This window comes from Ursus arctos, unplaced genomic scaffold (assembly GCF_023065955.2).
Source record: "Ursus arctos isolate Adak ecotype North America unplaced genomic scaffold, UrsArc2.0 scaffold_28, whole genome shotgun sequence".
In the NCBI taxonomy this organism is placed as follows: Eukaryota; Metazoa; Chordata; class Mammalia; order Carnivora; family Ursidae; genus Ursus; species Ursus arctos.
The window spans coordinates 26,685,183-26,704,639 of NW_026622963.1; the positions used below are offsets into that span (position 1 = coordinate 26,685,183).

General features: G+C 41.0%; 1 protein-coding gene across 3 annotated transcripts in view; it reads right to left on the minus strand.

Annotated features, from left to right (window-relative positions):
- Nucleotides 1-19,457, minus strand: part of MCTP2 (multiple C2 and transmembrane domain containing 2) — a 235,533-nt gene that overhangs the window by 149,488 nt on the left and 66,588 nt on the right. For all 3 annotated transcript variants that reach the window (XM_057303625.1, XM_026510399.4, XM_057303624.1), the window contains exon 4: nt 19,059-19,167. In XM_057303625.1, coding sequence (XP_057159608.1) covers nt 19,059-19,167 — 109 coding nt within the window. The remainder of the gene's footprint in view (nt 1-19,058; nt 19,168-19,457) is intronic.

Genomic DNA, 19,457 nt, shown 5'->3' on the forward strand with positions numbered 1-19,457 from the left:
GATGAGTGGACTCGAACACGTGGAGGAGGACTGAGGTCACTTTAGCAGGAGCCACTGGCATCGAAGCTGGGGGAGAGCAGGGAGGAGACCGAAATGATAAGGCCTGCGTGGTGCCAAGCAAGCATTTCAATCGATCTAGAAAGTAAGTGGAAAAAATATAATGAGAAATAAAGTCTAAAAGGTAGGCTTGAGTCGGAGGCCAAAGTGCTTTAAAATAACAAAATAAGGAGTTTAGTTTTGTTCTGTAAGAACCATAGGGTGGTTTTGTGTTTTCTGTTCTTTTTCATTTTTTGTTTTTGTTTTTTAATTTCTTAACACACATATAAGACATGCACTGGTGTTGGGAAGGTATGAAATGAAAAAGAGAGTCTCTACTCTCTCAGACTTTCCTCATTCCCGTTCCTCTAATGAGCTGGTATCATAGGTTTATTATAGGAAAAAAAATACAAGAAATGATTTTAACCTGAATGTAATCATCTTACATGCATTGGACTTCATGCTTTCACAATTAAAGCCAAACAGGTTCACCAGGGGTTTTTTATAATCCACTGCGTAAATTATCATTACTTATGTAACTAGCTGCCCAATAATGGGTATTTACATCACTTCCAATTTTATTAGTGCAAGCAATACTAATAATACAATACAAGAAGTGTTCTTGTATGACTCTCTTGGAGTGTACAAGTATAGTCAGAGGGAATTTTTAACTTTGGAACTGCCAGCCACATGAATAGCCAAACCTTTTCTGGTTTGGATAGACACTGTCACGTTATTCTTCCAAAGTTTGTCAAATTTATATTGTCTCCTAGAGTGTATGTTTTCTACTTGTTTCTTTGCATGCTCCCCCAAAATTGGATGTTATATGCCTTCATTTTAAAAGAACAGCAGGTGGAAAAATGGTATCTCTATTTTTCTCTAATTCCGACATTTTGAGTAAAGTTTACGATCTTTCATATTTCAGTGACCTACGTTTGTATTTCTTTGTCAGGGAAATTCACATTCATATTATTTCTCTATTTTTCTAAGATCTCATGGTTATTTGCTTCAGGATTTGAACGAGTCTTTAATTATGGAAATCAGTCATTGCCTATAAATCCTGTCATAATTTGTTTCTGCTTAAGCTATTTCTTGCAATAAGTTGTTTTTGTTTTGTTTTGTTTTTCTGTTTTTTGTTTTTGTTTTAGTCAAATTTACCAAAGTTTTATTTATGGCTTTGTAGTCTGACATTCTGCTCGGAAGAAATTTTCTCACTATAGGATTTTAAATTAGCTCAGCTATGTTTCCTTCCACTGATCTTGTAGTTCTTCCTTTATTATACGTAAGTTCTTCGTCCATCTGGAATGATTTCAGCATGAGGAGGGAAGGAAAGTCAGGTGGAGGTAGGAACAGGAAAGTAAAAACGATCAGAGCCTAGTTTTAGAAATATAAATCTGGCAGCCGCTTATAATGTAGGCGGCAGAAGAAATTGACGAAAGCAAGAAAAGCTGGTGGTTGAGATAAGGCCGCCCCGGGGAGTTGGGAGCTGAGAAGCAGCGGCACCCGGACCACAAAGGAGGCAATCTGGGGCTTCACCAACCGTGCTCCACAGAAGCTCACCTGGAGGGATGCTCCCATGGACCGAAAGGGTTAGGTCATCAAAAACCACTGGGAGATGCTGTTTACTACTTCCTCGGAATTTCAGTGTAGAGCAGAATACTGACCTCTGCTAAGAACGACGTTCAGACAATAACAATACTAACAGCTCAAAACTTTTCTACCCTGTATTTCAGAAAATTATTTCAGCATAAAAATCATTTTATTTTACTAGGAGCATCTCTGAACATAATATTAGATTTCTCCAAGTCAAAGCTCTAGAAAGTCAGATGTATACCCAAAACTCGTCTAATGTGCATGGTAGAGGTATTAGAAATACGTGATCGATGGATGGATGACGTTGGAAGTAAGGTGGCATGGGGATGAAAATCCCATACTCTCCTTTCCATAACTTACTTTTAGTAAAATCCCACTTCCTTCCTTGGGCAATTTTACTCAGTTTCCTTACGTCTTACTATCTTCACCTGTTTATAAAAAATATACCAATTTCGGTCGCCTGGGTGGCTCAGTCAGTGAAGCGTCTGCCTTTGGCTCAGGTCATGATCCCAGGGTCCTGGGATCGAGTCCCACATCAGGCTTCCTGCTTAGTGGGGAGTCTGCTTCTGCCTCTGCCCCTCCCCTCTACTTGGGCTCTCTCTCTGGTTCTCTCTCTCATTCTTTCTCAAATAAATAAATAAAATCTTAAAAAAATGATGCCAACCTCTTAGGATTATCTCAAGAACTGAATGAACCAATATACTTCAGTGATAGACTAAAGCCATTTACTGAGACAGTCCCACAGCAATTGCTATTATTTTTAGTATTACTACTCAATTAATTTAAAAAGGGGTGAGTACAGAACAAAATATGCAGTATTAATCAAATACTCATTTATTTTACCTATCCAAGATCACATGTACCAATTTGTCTCTGTAATGTCCCTTCTATTACCATCTCTGAAGCTGTGAAATTCCTATCACCTTTTCTCTGCAGAAGTTGAACAGAAAATTCCTTACATACATTTTACAAGATTCCATGTGGTTTGGGAACATTTCCTCGAAACAATCTGAGCTTTCCTGGAAAGAAAGGATTGTATTAAAAATTAACAGCACTAAGTATTCATGAGTACTGGCTACCACCCTACCTACAGTGCTCATGTTATTCATTGAGAATTTCAGATCACTTTGCAAATAGAATCTGATGAAAATGACTGACAGCTCAGTGAGAAGGTCACAGAATAACTCAAGTCCATCATAAGGAGAGAGTCATCAAGAGCCATATTTGTTCTCTTGGCATTTTATTTATCTACTACCACATTCAGACAGTTATAAAAAAAATGGTCAGGAGCAACAGAAGTGATTAGGACAGACCATATCACATTGATTGGCTAAAGAATCAATCCAATATGCAAATAAAATAAATCTGTAATGAAGCTCTAATTATAAACAACTTCTCTTTGCTTTTTATAATATAATGTATGGCCATGGTAAAAAAAAAAAAAAAAAAAAAGAGCAGAAATTCAAGATGCACTCAAAAGAAAGAAAATTACTACCATCTAGTAATACAGTGATACGTACCTAGACGTTACACACTCACACACTTTTCACAAAAAGGAACCAGCCTTGGGGCACCCGGGTGGCTCAGTCAGTTGAGCTTCCAACTCATGATTTTGCGGTCGTGAGATCAAGCCTAGCTTTGGGCTCTGCGCTCAGCAAGGAGTCTGCTTAAGACTCTCTCTCTCTCTCTCTCTCATTCGCTCTTCCCCTCCCCCACCGAGCATGTACAGGCACACACTCATGCGTTTTCTCTCCCTCTCTGATAAATAAAATCTCTAAGAAGAGGAACCAGCCTTCATATTATATTTTTACCTCTCTCTCTCTCTGATAAATAAAATCTTCTAAAAAAAGGAATCAGCCTTCATATTATATTTTTACCTGCTTTTTTCAGTCAATAACCTATCAGTCTCCTTTGTGCCCATAAATACATTTCTATAAACCAGCTTAATGGTCGTTTATGTGTATATTTGTGCATATATATATATATATATATATATATATAATATAATTTTTTAAAACTAGCATTCCTGATTCAAAATAAAAACCCATGCAAAAGTAATATTTGTAGGCAAAAACCTCTTCATTTGCTATCAGCAAAGCCCATTTGCCAAGTAAAAACATGTTACCCATACAGTTTCTTCAAAAGAAAGGTTGCCAGGCTAGAAAAGTTTCCTAATTAAATGCATTTCTCAGAGTAGTTGTTTGTTTGTGAAAAGAAATTATCTCTACATTTTTACAATAAGTTCACATTTTATAGTATCTGATAACTTTTATTAGATCTTAAGAGTTGATTTAAGCCAGCAATTATTTGCCAAGTCTTCAGGGAAACTGAGATACACATCGATGAACTCATCCTGTATAAACACTATTTGGAAACATGAAAAGTATAAATTTGATGTTTTCCCTTATCCTCTGGCTTAAGAGTAATAAGTGACTATTCAAACTATTTATAAGCATACATTTAGAGTCTTCCCAATATTATACATACTCAGAATTTTTCTCCTTGCCAGAAAACAACCGAACCTGAGCCATTTTTATAGGGGACCCATAAGCGCTGACTTTCTTTGAAGCCAGCTAAGAGCGAGCCAGAACTGCTTTCCAGAAAAACAGCTAGGATGATTTTTGAATAGTTGCTGCTGCCCCCTAGCGGTGAAGCTGAGATTTCTACATCAAGTCCTGCCAAGGGTGGCATTCTGGACTGACCTCGGGAAACCATAATGGGCGTTTAGGGGAATTCAGAGGGCATTCTTCCTCAGTCACATGGGAAAGAAGAAACAACTCTTCCTCTGTAGAGCAAACTCTGTATTACTTAAGACAGCAGTTATGTTCAAGTCTAGCCGAATTCCTCGCCCTGTTTTATCCACTACAATTAAATGAAGGCAACATGCTTATTCCCAGAATCGCCCTCACCCATCATTCTGCAAATGGCGGCCACATGCTTCCTGGAGCTGTTCTCTTGTTACCAACCACAGAACAGTTTCCTACCCAACCATTTTAGCATTTTGCTCTATGTGTTCTGCCACTTAGCACATCTTAGTTGAACTATTCCTGGAGTTTTCTCCTGAATATGATAGACTCCTCTCTTCTAAGGGAACCTGCCATGTAAAATACCCCAATGGCACTTTGGTTAAGACCTGCCCATGGATGGACCCTGCAATGTAATGGTAAAGCAATTTACCAAAATCTAGTATCTGAAACAATTTCCAATGACCAACTTACAATGGGATCAATGATCTGAAAATACCTGTTTTATCAAAACTTGTTTAACTATTTATAAAGATTTACCAAAACTTGCTTATTTTTGACTATTTATAAGTTTGTATTGAGTAAAAATGGGACATAATAGAATTGTTGGAAGTAAGGTCCTTCTAGGACCTTCAGACTCCCCTCTTGCACCATGGCCTCCCTAAACTTTCTTCAGCTCCACCTACCCCACACCCAGACTTCCCTCCCCATCTGTCTTCCCCCTAATATCCTCTTCTTCTCTGTCCTCAGTCATCCCCTTTTTGGGCTCTGCAGCCTAGGCTATGGCATGTCTAGTCGCTCCCCTTTATTTTATTTTATTTTTTTTTGGCCTGAGACAAATTAAATATTGTGTTTTCACTCCGTCTTCATAAACAAATTAATGAATATGACCTAGTGACCTTCAGCTGTTTATAAAAGTTCTCATCTGATAACTTTATACATACCAATTTATAAATATGGATTAAAGGAAAACATTGTCAATACACTGACGGATTCAGTAAATCAGTAAATGGGCTGTTTGGTGAACAGATTATTGGACAAATTGGCTTTTGGCAAAGTGGGCATTGAGAGATGTTTGCACCCATGTTGTCAGATCAGGGGTGGGAACTTCTGCTTCATGCATCATGCACGATGGTCCCTGTAACATCAAACAAGGAAGGGCCCAGATAAAGTGAGGAAAAGGCCTAACAACATAGAAAAAAGGAGAGCAGAGGCAGTGACCAGGACACAGCCATATAAAGAGACTATAAAATGGGTCAGGGAAAAAAAGAAGACAAGAGGTAGCCACGCGACCAATGAATGTGACTGCCCTGAGTCCCAGCAAAGGGCACAATCTACCAGATCTGTACGTTGGTCAGCACTGGGTGCTCCAGAAATCCACACTGCCAAAGCACACGCAATGATTAATACCCTAACATTCTCCTTCCTCTTCATACAAATCCTAAAAATGTCCTCAGCCCAGGCTATTGTTTGAGCGTAAATTTAAAATCTAATGAAACAGACAGCAGCCTCCATGGAGAACAGACAACCGATTGGAGCTTTGTAATAACGTTAATGATGGGCATGCTCTCGTGTAACCCTCCAAAAACTGCAAGGGATGGCACTATTTATATTGTTGCTTTAAAGACTAGGAAAGTGAGTGAGTTCCCAGAGCCAAGCCTCAGATACAGATCCAAGTCCGTGCAAAGCCTTCGTAACTAGAGCAGTTTTATTTTATTTTATTTTTTTAAAGATTTTATTTATTTATTTGACAGAGAGAGAGACAGCCAGCGAGAGAGGGAACACGAGCAGGGGGAGTGGGAGAGGAAGAAGCAGGCTCCCAGCAGAGGAGCCTGATGTGGGGCTCGATCCCAGAACACTGGGATCACGCCCTGAGCCGAAGGCAGATGCTTAACCGCTGTACCACCCAGGCGCCCCAAAATTTTAAAGCATAACCTGTCCCATCCCTCTGAATGGGCGACGGCTGCAGCCAAGGCAGCGTGGACCAAGTCACACAGTTTTCCTTTCAAGGCTGGGCCACACGAGGGGAGGCGGCTCCTGCCTTGTGTCCTGGAGCCTCAGCGGCCACATAAGAGGCATGACAACTCCGACTCACCATGCCTCACGGAGCGGCCTCGGGTGGAACAGACCTTGTCTTCCAGCGGGTATCAACAGGCCTTCGAGCCCCCAGATGACCACTCCCAACAGGGGAGTCATTCTCAACCTTCAAGTCTTCCCAGCGGAGACGCCAGATGGCGTGTGACCAGGAGAAGCCATTCGCAGCGTGCCTTGTGGAAATTCCCAGCCCCAGAATTCACGAGCATGTGGTGGCGTGGGGTTGCTAAGGTTTGCGGTAACTTGTTACACGGGGACGGTCTCTGGACTAATACCCCTCGCCTTCGCATGCTGTGCTCTCTGCCTCAAATTCAGTGTGGTGTGAGTTGTGAGTGTTTGAGGTGTGATGCATGATACACCCTCTGAATGTAATTCTCTGCATAGAACACCCACACACCCTGCAGCAGAACACACCAGATCAACGTCACAATGAAACAAAGTAAACAGAACTACTTAAAACACAGCACGCAATGCGGCGCATGTTACGTTGAGACAGAAATGAACAACTGATAAAACCACTCACTACAGAGAAGCCCCGTTCAACCAATGGAAGACGCGCCCCATTAAGTGCAAGTCAATGATCTGCAGGTGGATGCAAAAGGCAATTTGTCACATGCAACAAGTACAGGCAACATACGGGTCTCCGTCCAAGGCACTTCCTATGACTTGGGATGGGATCCCCCTGAACGAATAGCTTAACTGACTCTATAAAACGGGAGGGTATCAAGATCTTCTAATAAGCTGGTCAGGAAGCACAGCATCCCAAAACAAAATACAACAGAAATCTCCAGAGGAAAGGGCTCTGGTGTGGGAACACATTAAAGGCCATACGGACACACATGGCCAACCAAGGACACCCTGTACAAAGTGAAAAAGGAATCAACAGAAATGGGTTTCAAAAATCAGCTCCACTTACTTGCTAAGGGAGCTTGGTAGGCTATCAAAACCCAACAAGTGGAGAAAAGCCAACCACCACCTGTGATTCAGGAGGGGCGTCTGCATCTCTGAAAGTCTCAAGTTCGCTCATCCTCTGGCCAGCTGTGTGTTTCTGTGGCTCCCACACAGCACGCCAGTGATCTCACGCCACCTGGTGTTCAGAGAAGGTACTCCAACGTGAAGCCAACCCCAATTTTTGCAAGAGTACCGATGGTGATCTTTTGATACAGTAACACTGGTGTGGTGCTGGCATCTGAACAAAAAAAACACATCCGTAGGATTCAAAGAGAAATCCAAGAACCAACCCTAATACGTATTGCATTTTAATAGACAATTAAAAAGTGGCAATCAAATCATTAGGGAAAGGAATATTTAGTCCTTGCTAATTAAATAGCCCTTTGGCAAAAAGTAGATCTAAGTTCCTACTCTGAGCCAGAAATCAAAATAAACTTGAGACAGATCAAAGAGATAAAGGGCAAATGTCAAACAAAACAGCAAAGAGAATAAATATAGGTTGGTGTGTATCCCTTCCAAGACAGAAAGGCCCTTCTCGGTATCAAAACAAAGTTAGAAATTCTCTAGAAAGGATTGTAAGACTTGAAAAGATTTTTGCAACAAAACTTTATAAACAACTTAGACGGCAAATGGCAAATTCTGTTCCCTAAGAGAAGAATGAGCAGCAATTATAGATGGGACAGGCTTTGCACCAAAGAGAAGCAAACGGCTCATAACCAAATGCATCTGAGGGACCAAAATTACTAATAAAAATCAAAACAAATATAATACTTTTTCTCTATCAAATTAATGAAGATAATCTACACCCAGTGTAGGTGAGAAATGGAAAGAGACCACACGTATATGCTATTGGTGGGTGAGCCATATAGGGAGATATTTCTCAAGAGTGAGCTGACAATTCTATAATGAGAATCTTGAAATGCTCAGATCATGGGACACAACACATCTGGAAAGAAATAAAAAAGAAAGTGTTACACCCAGATTTAGGCACAAGGATGTTTGCATGTTGCATTATCACTTATAATAAAAATGTTGAAAGAAACTGGAACATTGATTAAACAAAGAATGATGTATTCTATTAATCTTCTCTTTTCTTCTCAAAACGGAATTTTTGTCATATGGGAAAAAATACTCATGGTGAAAAAAAGCAAGTGATCAAGCAGGTTAATGTTAGACCCTATTTACCTGAGAAAGTAAAATAGATTCTTTAAATACCAGATCAGATATGGTACATTCAGTAAAAATAATAATAATAATATAATAATAATAATCTCAGTGAGTGACTGAGGAGGATGCTGTCCATCCTGCCATGTCTGCCCAGGTTGGTCACTATGAAATTTCAGGGGCATTTTCTGAATCAAATTTAAGATGGGGAAAATAAAAACATCAACCCATAATAGAGTCCTCATTCCAATCACTAAAAACCAGCCTTTCCTTCATTTCTGCTGTTGCAGAAACACAAAGTAGGAATTGCTCTCAGAAAACACCCTCACCACCACCACCCTTTGCACCCACCGTCAGGGCAGGGGAGCCAGGCCAGGGTGGCGGGTGGGGGGAGGAAACAATCTATTGCAAAAAGAGATAAAATGAAAGATATGTAAAAGGTAAAAAAATGATCAAGAAGCTGGGAAGAAAGGTCATTAGAAGACTGGTGGAAATGCAATGAGCCCTTCCCTTCCCAGAGGGAAAATGCAAAAATAAAATGCCAACAAGAAAAAGGTAACTAGACACAGTCCTAATAATACCTACTGTTTACTGTGTGCTACTGTGTTTCTTCCAACCCCACCGACATCCCCTGTGTCCCTGCAAGCATTTGTACCAGGTGAATCTTCACAACCCTTGCTAGATGGTATCTGAGTCAGCACCCAAACCCGGTGGTCTGTACCCAGGGTCTAGGACTCACATTCACCAAAACTCTGTATTATGACACAAAAGCAAAAGATGGTTTTTGTTGGACACAGCAGTACTGCTGGGGGTCCGGCCCAGGTTCAGCAGAGCTGTCCAGAAGCTAACACCACTCAGAACACACCTGCCAGGAAGCCATATAGCTGTTCCTCAGTATACAACACTAAGTAGAAAGTTCTAGAAACATACCATGTGTCCCTCAATTACAGCTGCAAAGAGGACAATGGGTTTCCCTCTAGCTCTAATACCAGGGTATCTTTTCTTTTTAAAGAAGAAATACAGAATCATAAAAAAAAATTAAAAGGATAAAAATTAGCCTATTTTGCTATTGCAAAAGGAAAGAAGGTCTGAAATCAGAGGTACCAGACATTTGAACATTTTGGTAGCAGATCAGTAATTTACTAAACACCTATCACACGGCAGGCTTTTCACACTAGTGGGACCTCTTTAATCTTTTGTCTAAATCATTCTTTCCAAATAGGAAAACGACTTATCCAACATATTCTTTCTACAACGTGCAAACAAAGCTGTTACTACACTGAAAACAAAGGTCGACCATCTACCCGTGCTGGAAAAGCAGAGAGGGAAGTTTGCTAGATGAATTGGGTCCTGAATTTTCATCACCTACAACTCACATCAAAAAGAACCACCATCAACCCTCAACCCTCAGTTGACCCACAAAAGGGATTTTTGTGGCCCTGATCATGTTACTATGAACTCCTTCTGAGGACTTTCCTTTCCCTTTTGCAACACTGCAAAGTGGCCACCAGAGGGCATCAGCAACACAGTGTTCTTCCAGGGCAGGGCCGGTATTACCGTAACTGCCTTCACATCAAGGAAAAACAGGGTTTTAATGTAAGGGTTCTTGTTTTCCAGGAATTAATGCTCCAGGTTGTGTGTGTGGGGGGGGGGGGTTTCCTTAAGATTTTATTTATTTAATCATGAGAGACAGAGAGAAAGAGTGGGAGGCAGAGGCAGAGGGAGAAGGAGGTTCCCCCGAAGAACAGGGAGTCAGACATGGGGCTCGATTCCGGGACCCCGAGATCATGACCTGAGCCGAAGGCAGACGCTTAAATGACTGAGCCACCCACGTGCCCCAGTGCTCTAGGTTTTGATGGGATTTGAGCTGAGCATTCATCCCAGGATAAGAGGCCTTCCCATGTCACAGAGCGGTACTCACCCCAGGCCTAGAAAGCAGGGCCAACTTTAAGACCCAAAAATATCTTCTTGACTACATTTCCTTACAAGCGGAAACTGAGTCCAAGTTAAAACTCTATGCATCGGCCTTATTATGAAGTAGAAGGACTTAAAATTGGTCAAATCATCTTCCTTCTTTTTACCAATCTAGAAAGATAAGACCCCCAAGAGTTACTAGCTTTGTTTTTTTTTTTGCCTGCTAGAGAATGAATGAATGAATGAATGAATGAATGAATTTATTTATTTTTCATGATTTTTATTTTGTTACATTAGTCACCATACAGTACATTCCCAGTTTTTGATGCAATGTTCCATGATTAATTATTTGCATATACAATGGAATATTACTCTGCCATCAGAAAGACTTACTAGCTTTAGATCGAGAAACCAAAATGAGTGTGTGCCTTCTTTGGTGAAAAACATTAGTGGAACCTCTGAGAGAGAAAAAAAAAAGGGAAGGAAATGGGGAGTATAAAGGAAGAAGCAAGGATGAGAAAAAGGGAAGTAGAGCAAAAAAAAAAAAAAAAAAATAAGATGACAAGGCAGGAGCCGGGCTTCCACAAAGACCTACCCCCAGGCCGTAGGCAGTAACTGGGAGACAGCAGGGAGCTGGGGATGCTATGCTTTTCCTCCCACAGACTGCGCAAGAAGACAAGCTCAAGGTCAAGCCTGGACATTGACAGCATTCAAGTAAGGCTCATTCCTAGAAAGACTACAATAGCAGCCCACACATTTGGCAAAAAGAAGGGGGCTGGTTGATAAATACCGAGCTCCCCAATACTGGACTGAGTTCAGGCCAGGCTAAAACACCACCTGCCAAGGAATAGAAGGAAATGCATGAAGAACTAGAAAATGACCTGTAAGGGGCAATCTTCGAAGCGTGGCCACGCTTCTAGCACAACCTAATTAAATCCTTTCAGCCTCCCAGGTGCTATTCTTGCATCCGTGATGACGCATGATGACGCATGGAGGTAGAGGCACGCTCATGGCAATGAGTGCCTAGTCGCCCACTAACTTCAGTCCTTTTGAATGACCTGTAGGTTTTGCTGGGTTCAGTGTACCCACACACACAACACGCCTACGTATTCCGTACAAGGGATAGACCAGTCGACAACAAAAGACCCTCTGATGTGCTGGGTACCAACTATGTAACACTATGCTCTGGACCCCAGTACTAAGCCTGTCCACTGTTTTAAAGCCAGAGCTCCCTCCTAATTCTGCCCAAAGAACAATTTGCAAGCTTATGGTTTAACAAACTTCACCAAAAACCCCAGAAAATCTCAACATTCCACCTTGCTTGTCTATTTAACAACCCAGCACTGTGTTTGAGCCAGAGAAATGAGAGATTTCGATAAAATGTCCACAGCACTCTTTACACGAGGGAAGTCCGCTGTCCAGGCCTGGCTGACGGCATCATAACAGAGAGGGGTGCTGTGGTGTCTGAGAGGCTTCTCCCCACTTGTTTCTGGATGGGCCAAGCTACTGAAAGCTTCCAATCCTCAGTCACCAAACTTGTAAGCTCCTTGTAAGGCTGTTTCTTGAGGGATGTCAGAAATGTCTTTTCCTAAGTGAGATACCATGACTTTCCACTTTACTGCCCAATAAAAAATATAGGGAAAAAAAATGGCTTTTTACCACCTAATATCTCCAGATATTTTTTTTTCATTATTTGAGGTCATAGTACTGAAATGTTTCCTAACTACTTCAACTGAAAGCATGAGCTTCAAAACTTGATCGCTCCCTAAATTTAGATTACAACTCCTTTATTTTAAATCAAGTTTTTACTCTGCTACACTCAAAAGCCATTTCTTTGAGCCAAACTCCAAAATCAGATCATAATATTCTAAGACAGAGGTTGGCAACCTTTGGCCCACAGGTCAAATCCAGCCCACTGCTTGTTTTGGTAAATCAAGTTGTATTGAAACATAGTCTGGACCATCACTTTGCATATCTTTAGATGCTAATCCTGACCAAGAATGATTTCTATTTGGCTGTTTGGAAAACCACTAACATTTTTCACTTTAGAAAACATTAAATAATAAACAAGTTGTGATGTAGTACTCTGGATAACTTCTGTCAGTTTAGTACAACGTATTATTGGTACCTAAGAGTCATATTTTCAATGATTTCTCTCTTTCCGCTTCAGTTATACAGTTATGTGACCACAAAGGAAATGAATCATTAAAATGGATCTAAAGATAATGGCTGTTTTGGCACTATACCAGCAGAGATAAGCAGTTGTCCCTGAGCCCTTATGACCCATAAATCCAAAAATATTTACTTTCTGCCCCTGTACAGAAAAAGTTGCCAATCCGTGTTCTAGACAGAAAGTTACATAAGTGGTACTGATTATGTAACAATCTAAAGAAAATACCAAACTCTTTCCTCAGAGGATGATTCATCAAAAATGGTTTTTCTCCCTAAACATTCAAAAATGAGACCGTGCAACTGACTTAAATAACCCAGAGCAGTTCCTCTAGAGCCAAGGGCATGAAGCATTTCAAGGATACGCCAAAGGCCCACCTGCCATAATTGAGACTCAATATTTGGTCAATTTGATCTATTCTATTTTAGGCTAAAACATTAAATACATGATTCACTATCAGCAAAACAAAATACAAACCAACCCCTATGTTGCAGTTGGAGCATAAAGAGAGGACACAGGGGGTCTAACTAAATAACACAGGCTAAGGACCAAGTTCCAAGGTCACTGATGGGGACGTTGACATGGAACAGAGGAACAAGCTCTTTACTGAGAGTCAGGAATATATGCTATTCTCATTACTTTTATACATTAATAACTACAATAACCCGCATTATCCTTTATTGACTCTTTTCTATACGTATGGCTCTATGCTATACCTACTTCCTTTTTGTTCATTCTAACAACTCCATTATAAGGCAAGTTGCATCATGCCCATTTTACTGATGGATAAACTCAATTTCAGAGAGGTAGAGGGAGTTGCCACAGGAGGTCCCAAGCTGGGAAGCAGGCTGTAATGTGCAATCGTTTCCTTGCCCCTGGAGCCACCCAGGCTGCTCTGAGTGCTGCCCCACCTGCTGCTTCCTTATGTGACCTTGGTAAGTCATTTTTAGTCTCTGGACTTCAGTCTCCAGATTCAACCTTCTGTTGGATCGGCCATCGAAGCAGGTGCTCTGTGTGAGGTCCTGCATTTCTAAAATCATGTGAAATTTTTCCCTGACTTTCACCACCAGGTCCCGGGAGAGAAGCAGCGCAGCGCTCGTTGCGGGGAAGGGACTCAACCATGCTGGCTAAGTAAAGGAGGGAAGGACGAGTGACCGAATTCTCTTCCTTTTGGGGAAGACGTTTTCCCTCTTACTACAGCCTTTAACAGTCCTTTTCTTTAAGTCCAGTGCTCCAGGTGGATTTCCTTAAGGAAGCACTAAAATTCATGAAAAGCATTCTATGTGTAAAGCATCAGCATGACACAGGCTGTACAAAGATGAATTAATCAGCCGTCCAGCTAATATAATGCTAATATCTTAATAGGGCAACTTGGTCATTTATCCAGTTAAGGGTAAAAGTGTCTGTTTCACGGAGGTAACATTTTTATAGGCTTGAGATGAGAGAGAACTTGTGTCTGTGATGAATAGAAAAGACGACAAAGAAGTGACATCTGAATGAATCTTGAAGGATATTTAGTATTGTATCGATCGGCTATCAAGCTTCCATCCACAGAACTGGAGGACGTGTTTTGTAGAATAAATACGGTAAATCTGTGGCTAATCCGAAAATCCTTTTGTATTTAGTATTTTGGCAGATCATACAGTTCTCTGTATCTAATTGTGTTAATTAGGCTAATACCAAATTAAATTACGGTCAGAGCATACGAATTAAGAATGCTGGAGCGAGAATACGTAACAAGGAAAAGATGTCGTGCTAGCAGACTCTACCTACCAGAAGAAGCCGATATTTCTTCTCGCGTGCCAACACGTACTGGTGGACCATGGCTGCCTAGAACGATGGTGCTCAAGTGCGCTTTCTGGACCGCCCGCACAGCATCACCTGGGAACTGGTTAGAAATGCAAACCCTCACGCACACACGCCCCCCCCCAGCCTTGCTGAATCAGAAACTCGCCGGGTGGGCAATGTGTGCTTTCATCAGCCCTCCAGGCTACCCTGATGTTCATTCAGGTTTGGAAACTATTGGTCCAAAGGATAAAAGTCAGGTGTTGGATAAAATTCTGATGCTGGGTTGGGTCCCATAGAAAATATCATTGTACTGATAAAGAATGTCCGTCCCAGGCAAGGAGTCAGGAGTGGGAGCATGTGTGATAGTAGTTACGATTCCTGCCTAAGTCAACAGCACTCACTTGAATGCTGTCCTGCCTTGTGTGGTCTCTGGAACATTTCCCTGATCACTAACATGATGCTTATGCAAATCAAGCAGCAATGAATAGGGTCACCGTGTAGGAAGTCCCACCACACCTCCAAGTACAGAAAAAGAATTGGCTGGGAGAGGGATATTTCTCAATAGTGATTAACTTTCCCAATAAATAAAAGAAAACAGACAAGAACAGTCACTACTGGTTACAAAAGATATAGGGGCTGGAACAGCACAGTTTACGACCTAGAAGCCTTACTAGGTATTATATTTGGATCATATTAAGTTTACACAAGATAAAGCCAGAGATGTTTAACTCTGATGAAACTATTCAGAGATGACAATGGCTGGGATGAGAGTGCACACTACAGCTTCTCTTCCACCTCTAAAAGGGCAAGGTATGGAGCAAGAGCACACACACCCCATTCTTCTGGTCGTTTTCTGATGTGCACAATGTCTTCTTCACCATCTACTAAGTTTACAGACCATCTACTAAGGATCTGCTGTAAGTCTATCATTGTGAGATGTCAACGAGGGTGAAGCCAAATCACTCACTCTGGGAGAAAGATCCAGAGAAGGTGGGTCAACTGGAAAGAGGGTAGTTGGTCTGTAGAAGTGGCCCAGGGCCTGTGCCCATTGGGAAGTTACAAACTATTAGAGGAGTTCCAAAAATTTAAAACAAAATATGTTTTTTTAAAGATTCAGAATACCTTCTTTCTAGTAAAGTTAAATGCACTCTCCATGGAACACACTTCCCCACTCCAGATAAGCTTTCACAAAACAAGCTTGATAATGATCTCAGTTTGACAGACGCACCCACAGGACTCTGCAAATTCAGAGCAAGAATCAGGATTTAACTTCACACTGGTTTATGATTGTTCCCCAGATGTTATTTCAGGTGTGAAATGCTATCTGACCAAATCATTAAAAATAACAGAAGAGATGTATTTATTAAAATGAATATGTTTATAATGATAGCACACTAGTCGTAAAACACTGGAAGTCACACTATTGATAGATAAGAAATTATGATTTTGATAGAAAACACAATTTACCAACAGGGAAAAAATGAGATATTTTTTCACTACTTTGAAATCCTATATCTGAAAAAATTAAAAAAGACAGAAGGAGAGAGACAGAGAGAGGTAATGTTGTTTAAAAAAAAAAAAAAAAGTGGGGGGGCGCCTGAGTGGCACAGTGGTTAAGCATCTGCCTTCGGCTCAGGGCATGATCCCGGCGTTACGGGATCAAGCCCCACATCAGGCTCCTCTGCTATGAGCCTGCTTCTTCCTCTCCCACTCCCCTTGCTTGTGTTCCCTCTCTCGCTGGCTGTCTCTATCTCTGTCGAATAAATAAATAAAATCTTTAAAAAAAAAAAAAAGTGGAGGGGTGTCTGGGTGGCACAGTTGGTTAAGCGACTGACTTTTGGTTTCAGCTCATGTTATGATCTCATGACCTTGATCTCAGGGTCATGATATCAAGCCCCACATAGGGCTCCATGCTCAGTGCGCAAAGTCTGCTTGAGATTCTTTCTCTCCTTCTCCCTCTGCCCCTCCCACTTGTGCTCTCTCTCTTTAAACAAATAATTAAATACATAAATCTTAAAAAAAGAAAGTGGGAATATTTTATGTAGCCTGAAAGATGGAAGTCAGGTGAGATCAGAATGATAGATAAATTCATCATCTAAAACATGAGCAAAAGCAAGTCATAGCAAAAAAGTTTTCAGAAGCAGGGTCAGGTGGGAGAATGTAAGGGTGCGTGGCAGGTAAACCGTGGATGCTCTGAGCTTGCAGGCAGGAGATACTGGAAGCAGAAGATGGCCAGAGAAACTATCAGAGTCACTGGCTGGCACAGCATATGTAGACCAGCTGGCTGAGATAGCACCGTCCTCTCCCCTTGGTGCCAAGCAATGACTAGCAAGAGCCCTTGAATGCAAGCATGAGCCGTGACCACGGGCAGTAAGCCAGAGAGGAAAGCTTTAGGTGATAGGTGGTAACAGGAACTAGTGATAACTGGGAGGAATGGGAAGGAGCAAGTCTGAACTACCGGCTCAGCCAGTCCAGTCGCATATCCCAGCCCTCCTCGCTATCAGGGAAGACAGGACACAGTAAGCAAAAATAGCATCCATGGATGGCAGGACAGGGACACAGAGACACACATTAAGATGAGCAGGAAACATGACAAACCGGAATATCTAAGGGATAAAGCACCGAACAGGAGCTTTTAAATGTCTACTTAATATTCTCAGAAACAAGATGGCATCATCTCACTTATGAAACAATCATAAGCTGATATAAAAATTTAAAAGATGGCACTTCAATACATGGATGGGATGGCACAGTGGTCATGATGCACAAGACAAAGAGAAAGCTGGAAGGCCAAATGGAAGAATTCACCCTGGAAGGAAAAGTCATGACAAGAATGAGAAAGAAAAGCTAGCAGGCATAGAGGACAGATAGAAGGGTCTAGGAGGCACTTTCTCCATTTCATGTTCCAGAACAGAGTAAAAAGGAAGCAACAGAACACACTACCCAAGACCTGAAGGAAAACACTCAATTCCTTAGAATAAAAAGTTCCTCCTTACGAAACAAAATAATTTAAAAAAAAATACCATAAACAAAACTCAACTATATTTGCCTGTAAGGAAATGCAAAATTACTGAAGGACAAAAACAGACATAAAAATAAAAGATAAGCAACAGACTGAGAGAAAAAATACTTGCGATCTCTAACAAACAACTGTTAATGCTGGAAGTTATAAAGAATTACGGAAGAAAAAGCCCAACTGAAAACTGGACAAATGTTACAGAAGAAACTCACAGAAAAGTAAATACAAATGACCACGTTCTTTACCATGATAATCCTCAAAGTACAAATTAAAACAAGGAGACTCTCAACCTATGAGATTGCCAAAAACTAAGAGCGATAAAAATAGATACTCGATAGTGAGGAGGTGGGGAAACGGTAAACGTATTGTAAGAGAGGGCATATCCGTTCCTCCTGGAGGGCAATTTGCCAGGATCTCCTAAATGTAACAGTGTGCATCCCCTGGATCCTGACTTCCATCTGCAGGCTCTGTCCTGGCTGCTGACAACAGTTAGCTTTCGTGAAATGCTAGAAGCCAGATGGAGTTTTAAGTATTTTATAGAAGTTACTATCTTCAATACTCCTAATAGCCTCTAATGAAGGTTACTATTACTATCCTCATTTTATAACTGAGGAAACTAAGTCACAGAGGGGCCAAGGAACTTCTCTTAAACAACAGTAAATGGAGACGGGCAGGATTTGAGCCCAGGCAGTCTGTCCGGACTGTCTGCTCTTAAACACATGTTATTTCTTATAAGATATATTCTCATCTGTGTATGAAAACATACAAAGGGTGCTCATCACAGTATCATTTATAATCCTAAAAAAGTAGGAAAAAGCATCAACTGCCAGTAGAGAGACAAACGAATAACACATCATACTATGGAATATTACGAACTATGTAAAAGAAGGGAGATATGTTTACATGGAAAAACATAGTCAGTCTTGAACACATTTAGTGAAGCACCAAAACGCTTACTGCAGAATAATATGGACATTGCAGTATTGTAATTAAAAATATACACATGTGTATTTATGTGTGTGTGTAAATGCACAAAAAAACAGGCAGAAAAAGTGAATGAGTCAAATCATATGCAGATAATGGATGTTATCCTGAGGGAGGGAAGCCCAGTGGGTTTCAGGGCAGGAGAGGCATGGAGTTCAAAGGGCATTTCCATCTACATGTACATTTGATGGCATCACACTAAGGATGTATTCACATCTTTTCTTATGTATAATTAAAGTAGAATCAAGGGAACATTTTCTTAAGCAGTTGCTTTATGCCAGGTGTAACGCTGTTACAGTGGCCTTATCTCCTTTAAAACAACTTTATGTGATTATTACTATTATCATTATTGTTATTAATTTAATAACATATATGTTATTTTATATATATATATATATATATATATATATATATATATATATATATTATAAATAAGAGTCAGTGGATTTAAATGCTTTGCTGCAAAGGCCTTGATACACAAGAGGTGTCGATTTGAGCTCCGCTCCGTTGCAGAAGATGAGAAAGGCGGCCTAACGACGTAGAGACAAGAAGAGAGAAATGGGTGTGCAGGCTACAGATGGCATAGCAGTGCCGGGCTTACCGCAGCGGTCTCGGATGACCAGGTTCCGGCCTTCCTTCAGGTGGATGGTGAGAAGGTAGGCAAAAGGACTGGGCAGGTTACTCAAGCCATCGCCAGCTTCCCCAAACATCTATAGGGACAGAGAAGTAAGTTCAGTCTGCTGTTTGGGGACCGAGGAAGAGAATTTCAGGACAAAAGCAAAAGTTACTACAGAGGCCAATCTTCAAGCTTCATCTCCCATCCCCCACCTTGGTGACCTGGTTACAGTGATTATTAACCCATCCTTTATGTTTCTCCCCAGTGGGAGTTCATCAGAATTCCTGATAATATCTTTGCAATATTAACGCTCCCCCCTCCAAAAAAAAAAAAAATCACACAAGTGGTAGGCCAGTATCTGAAATACCCTTAAGCTCAGTGATT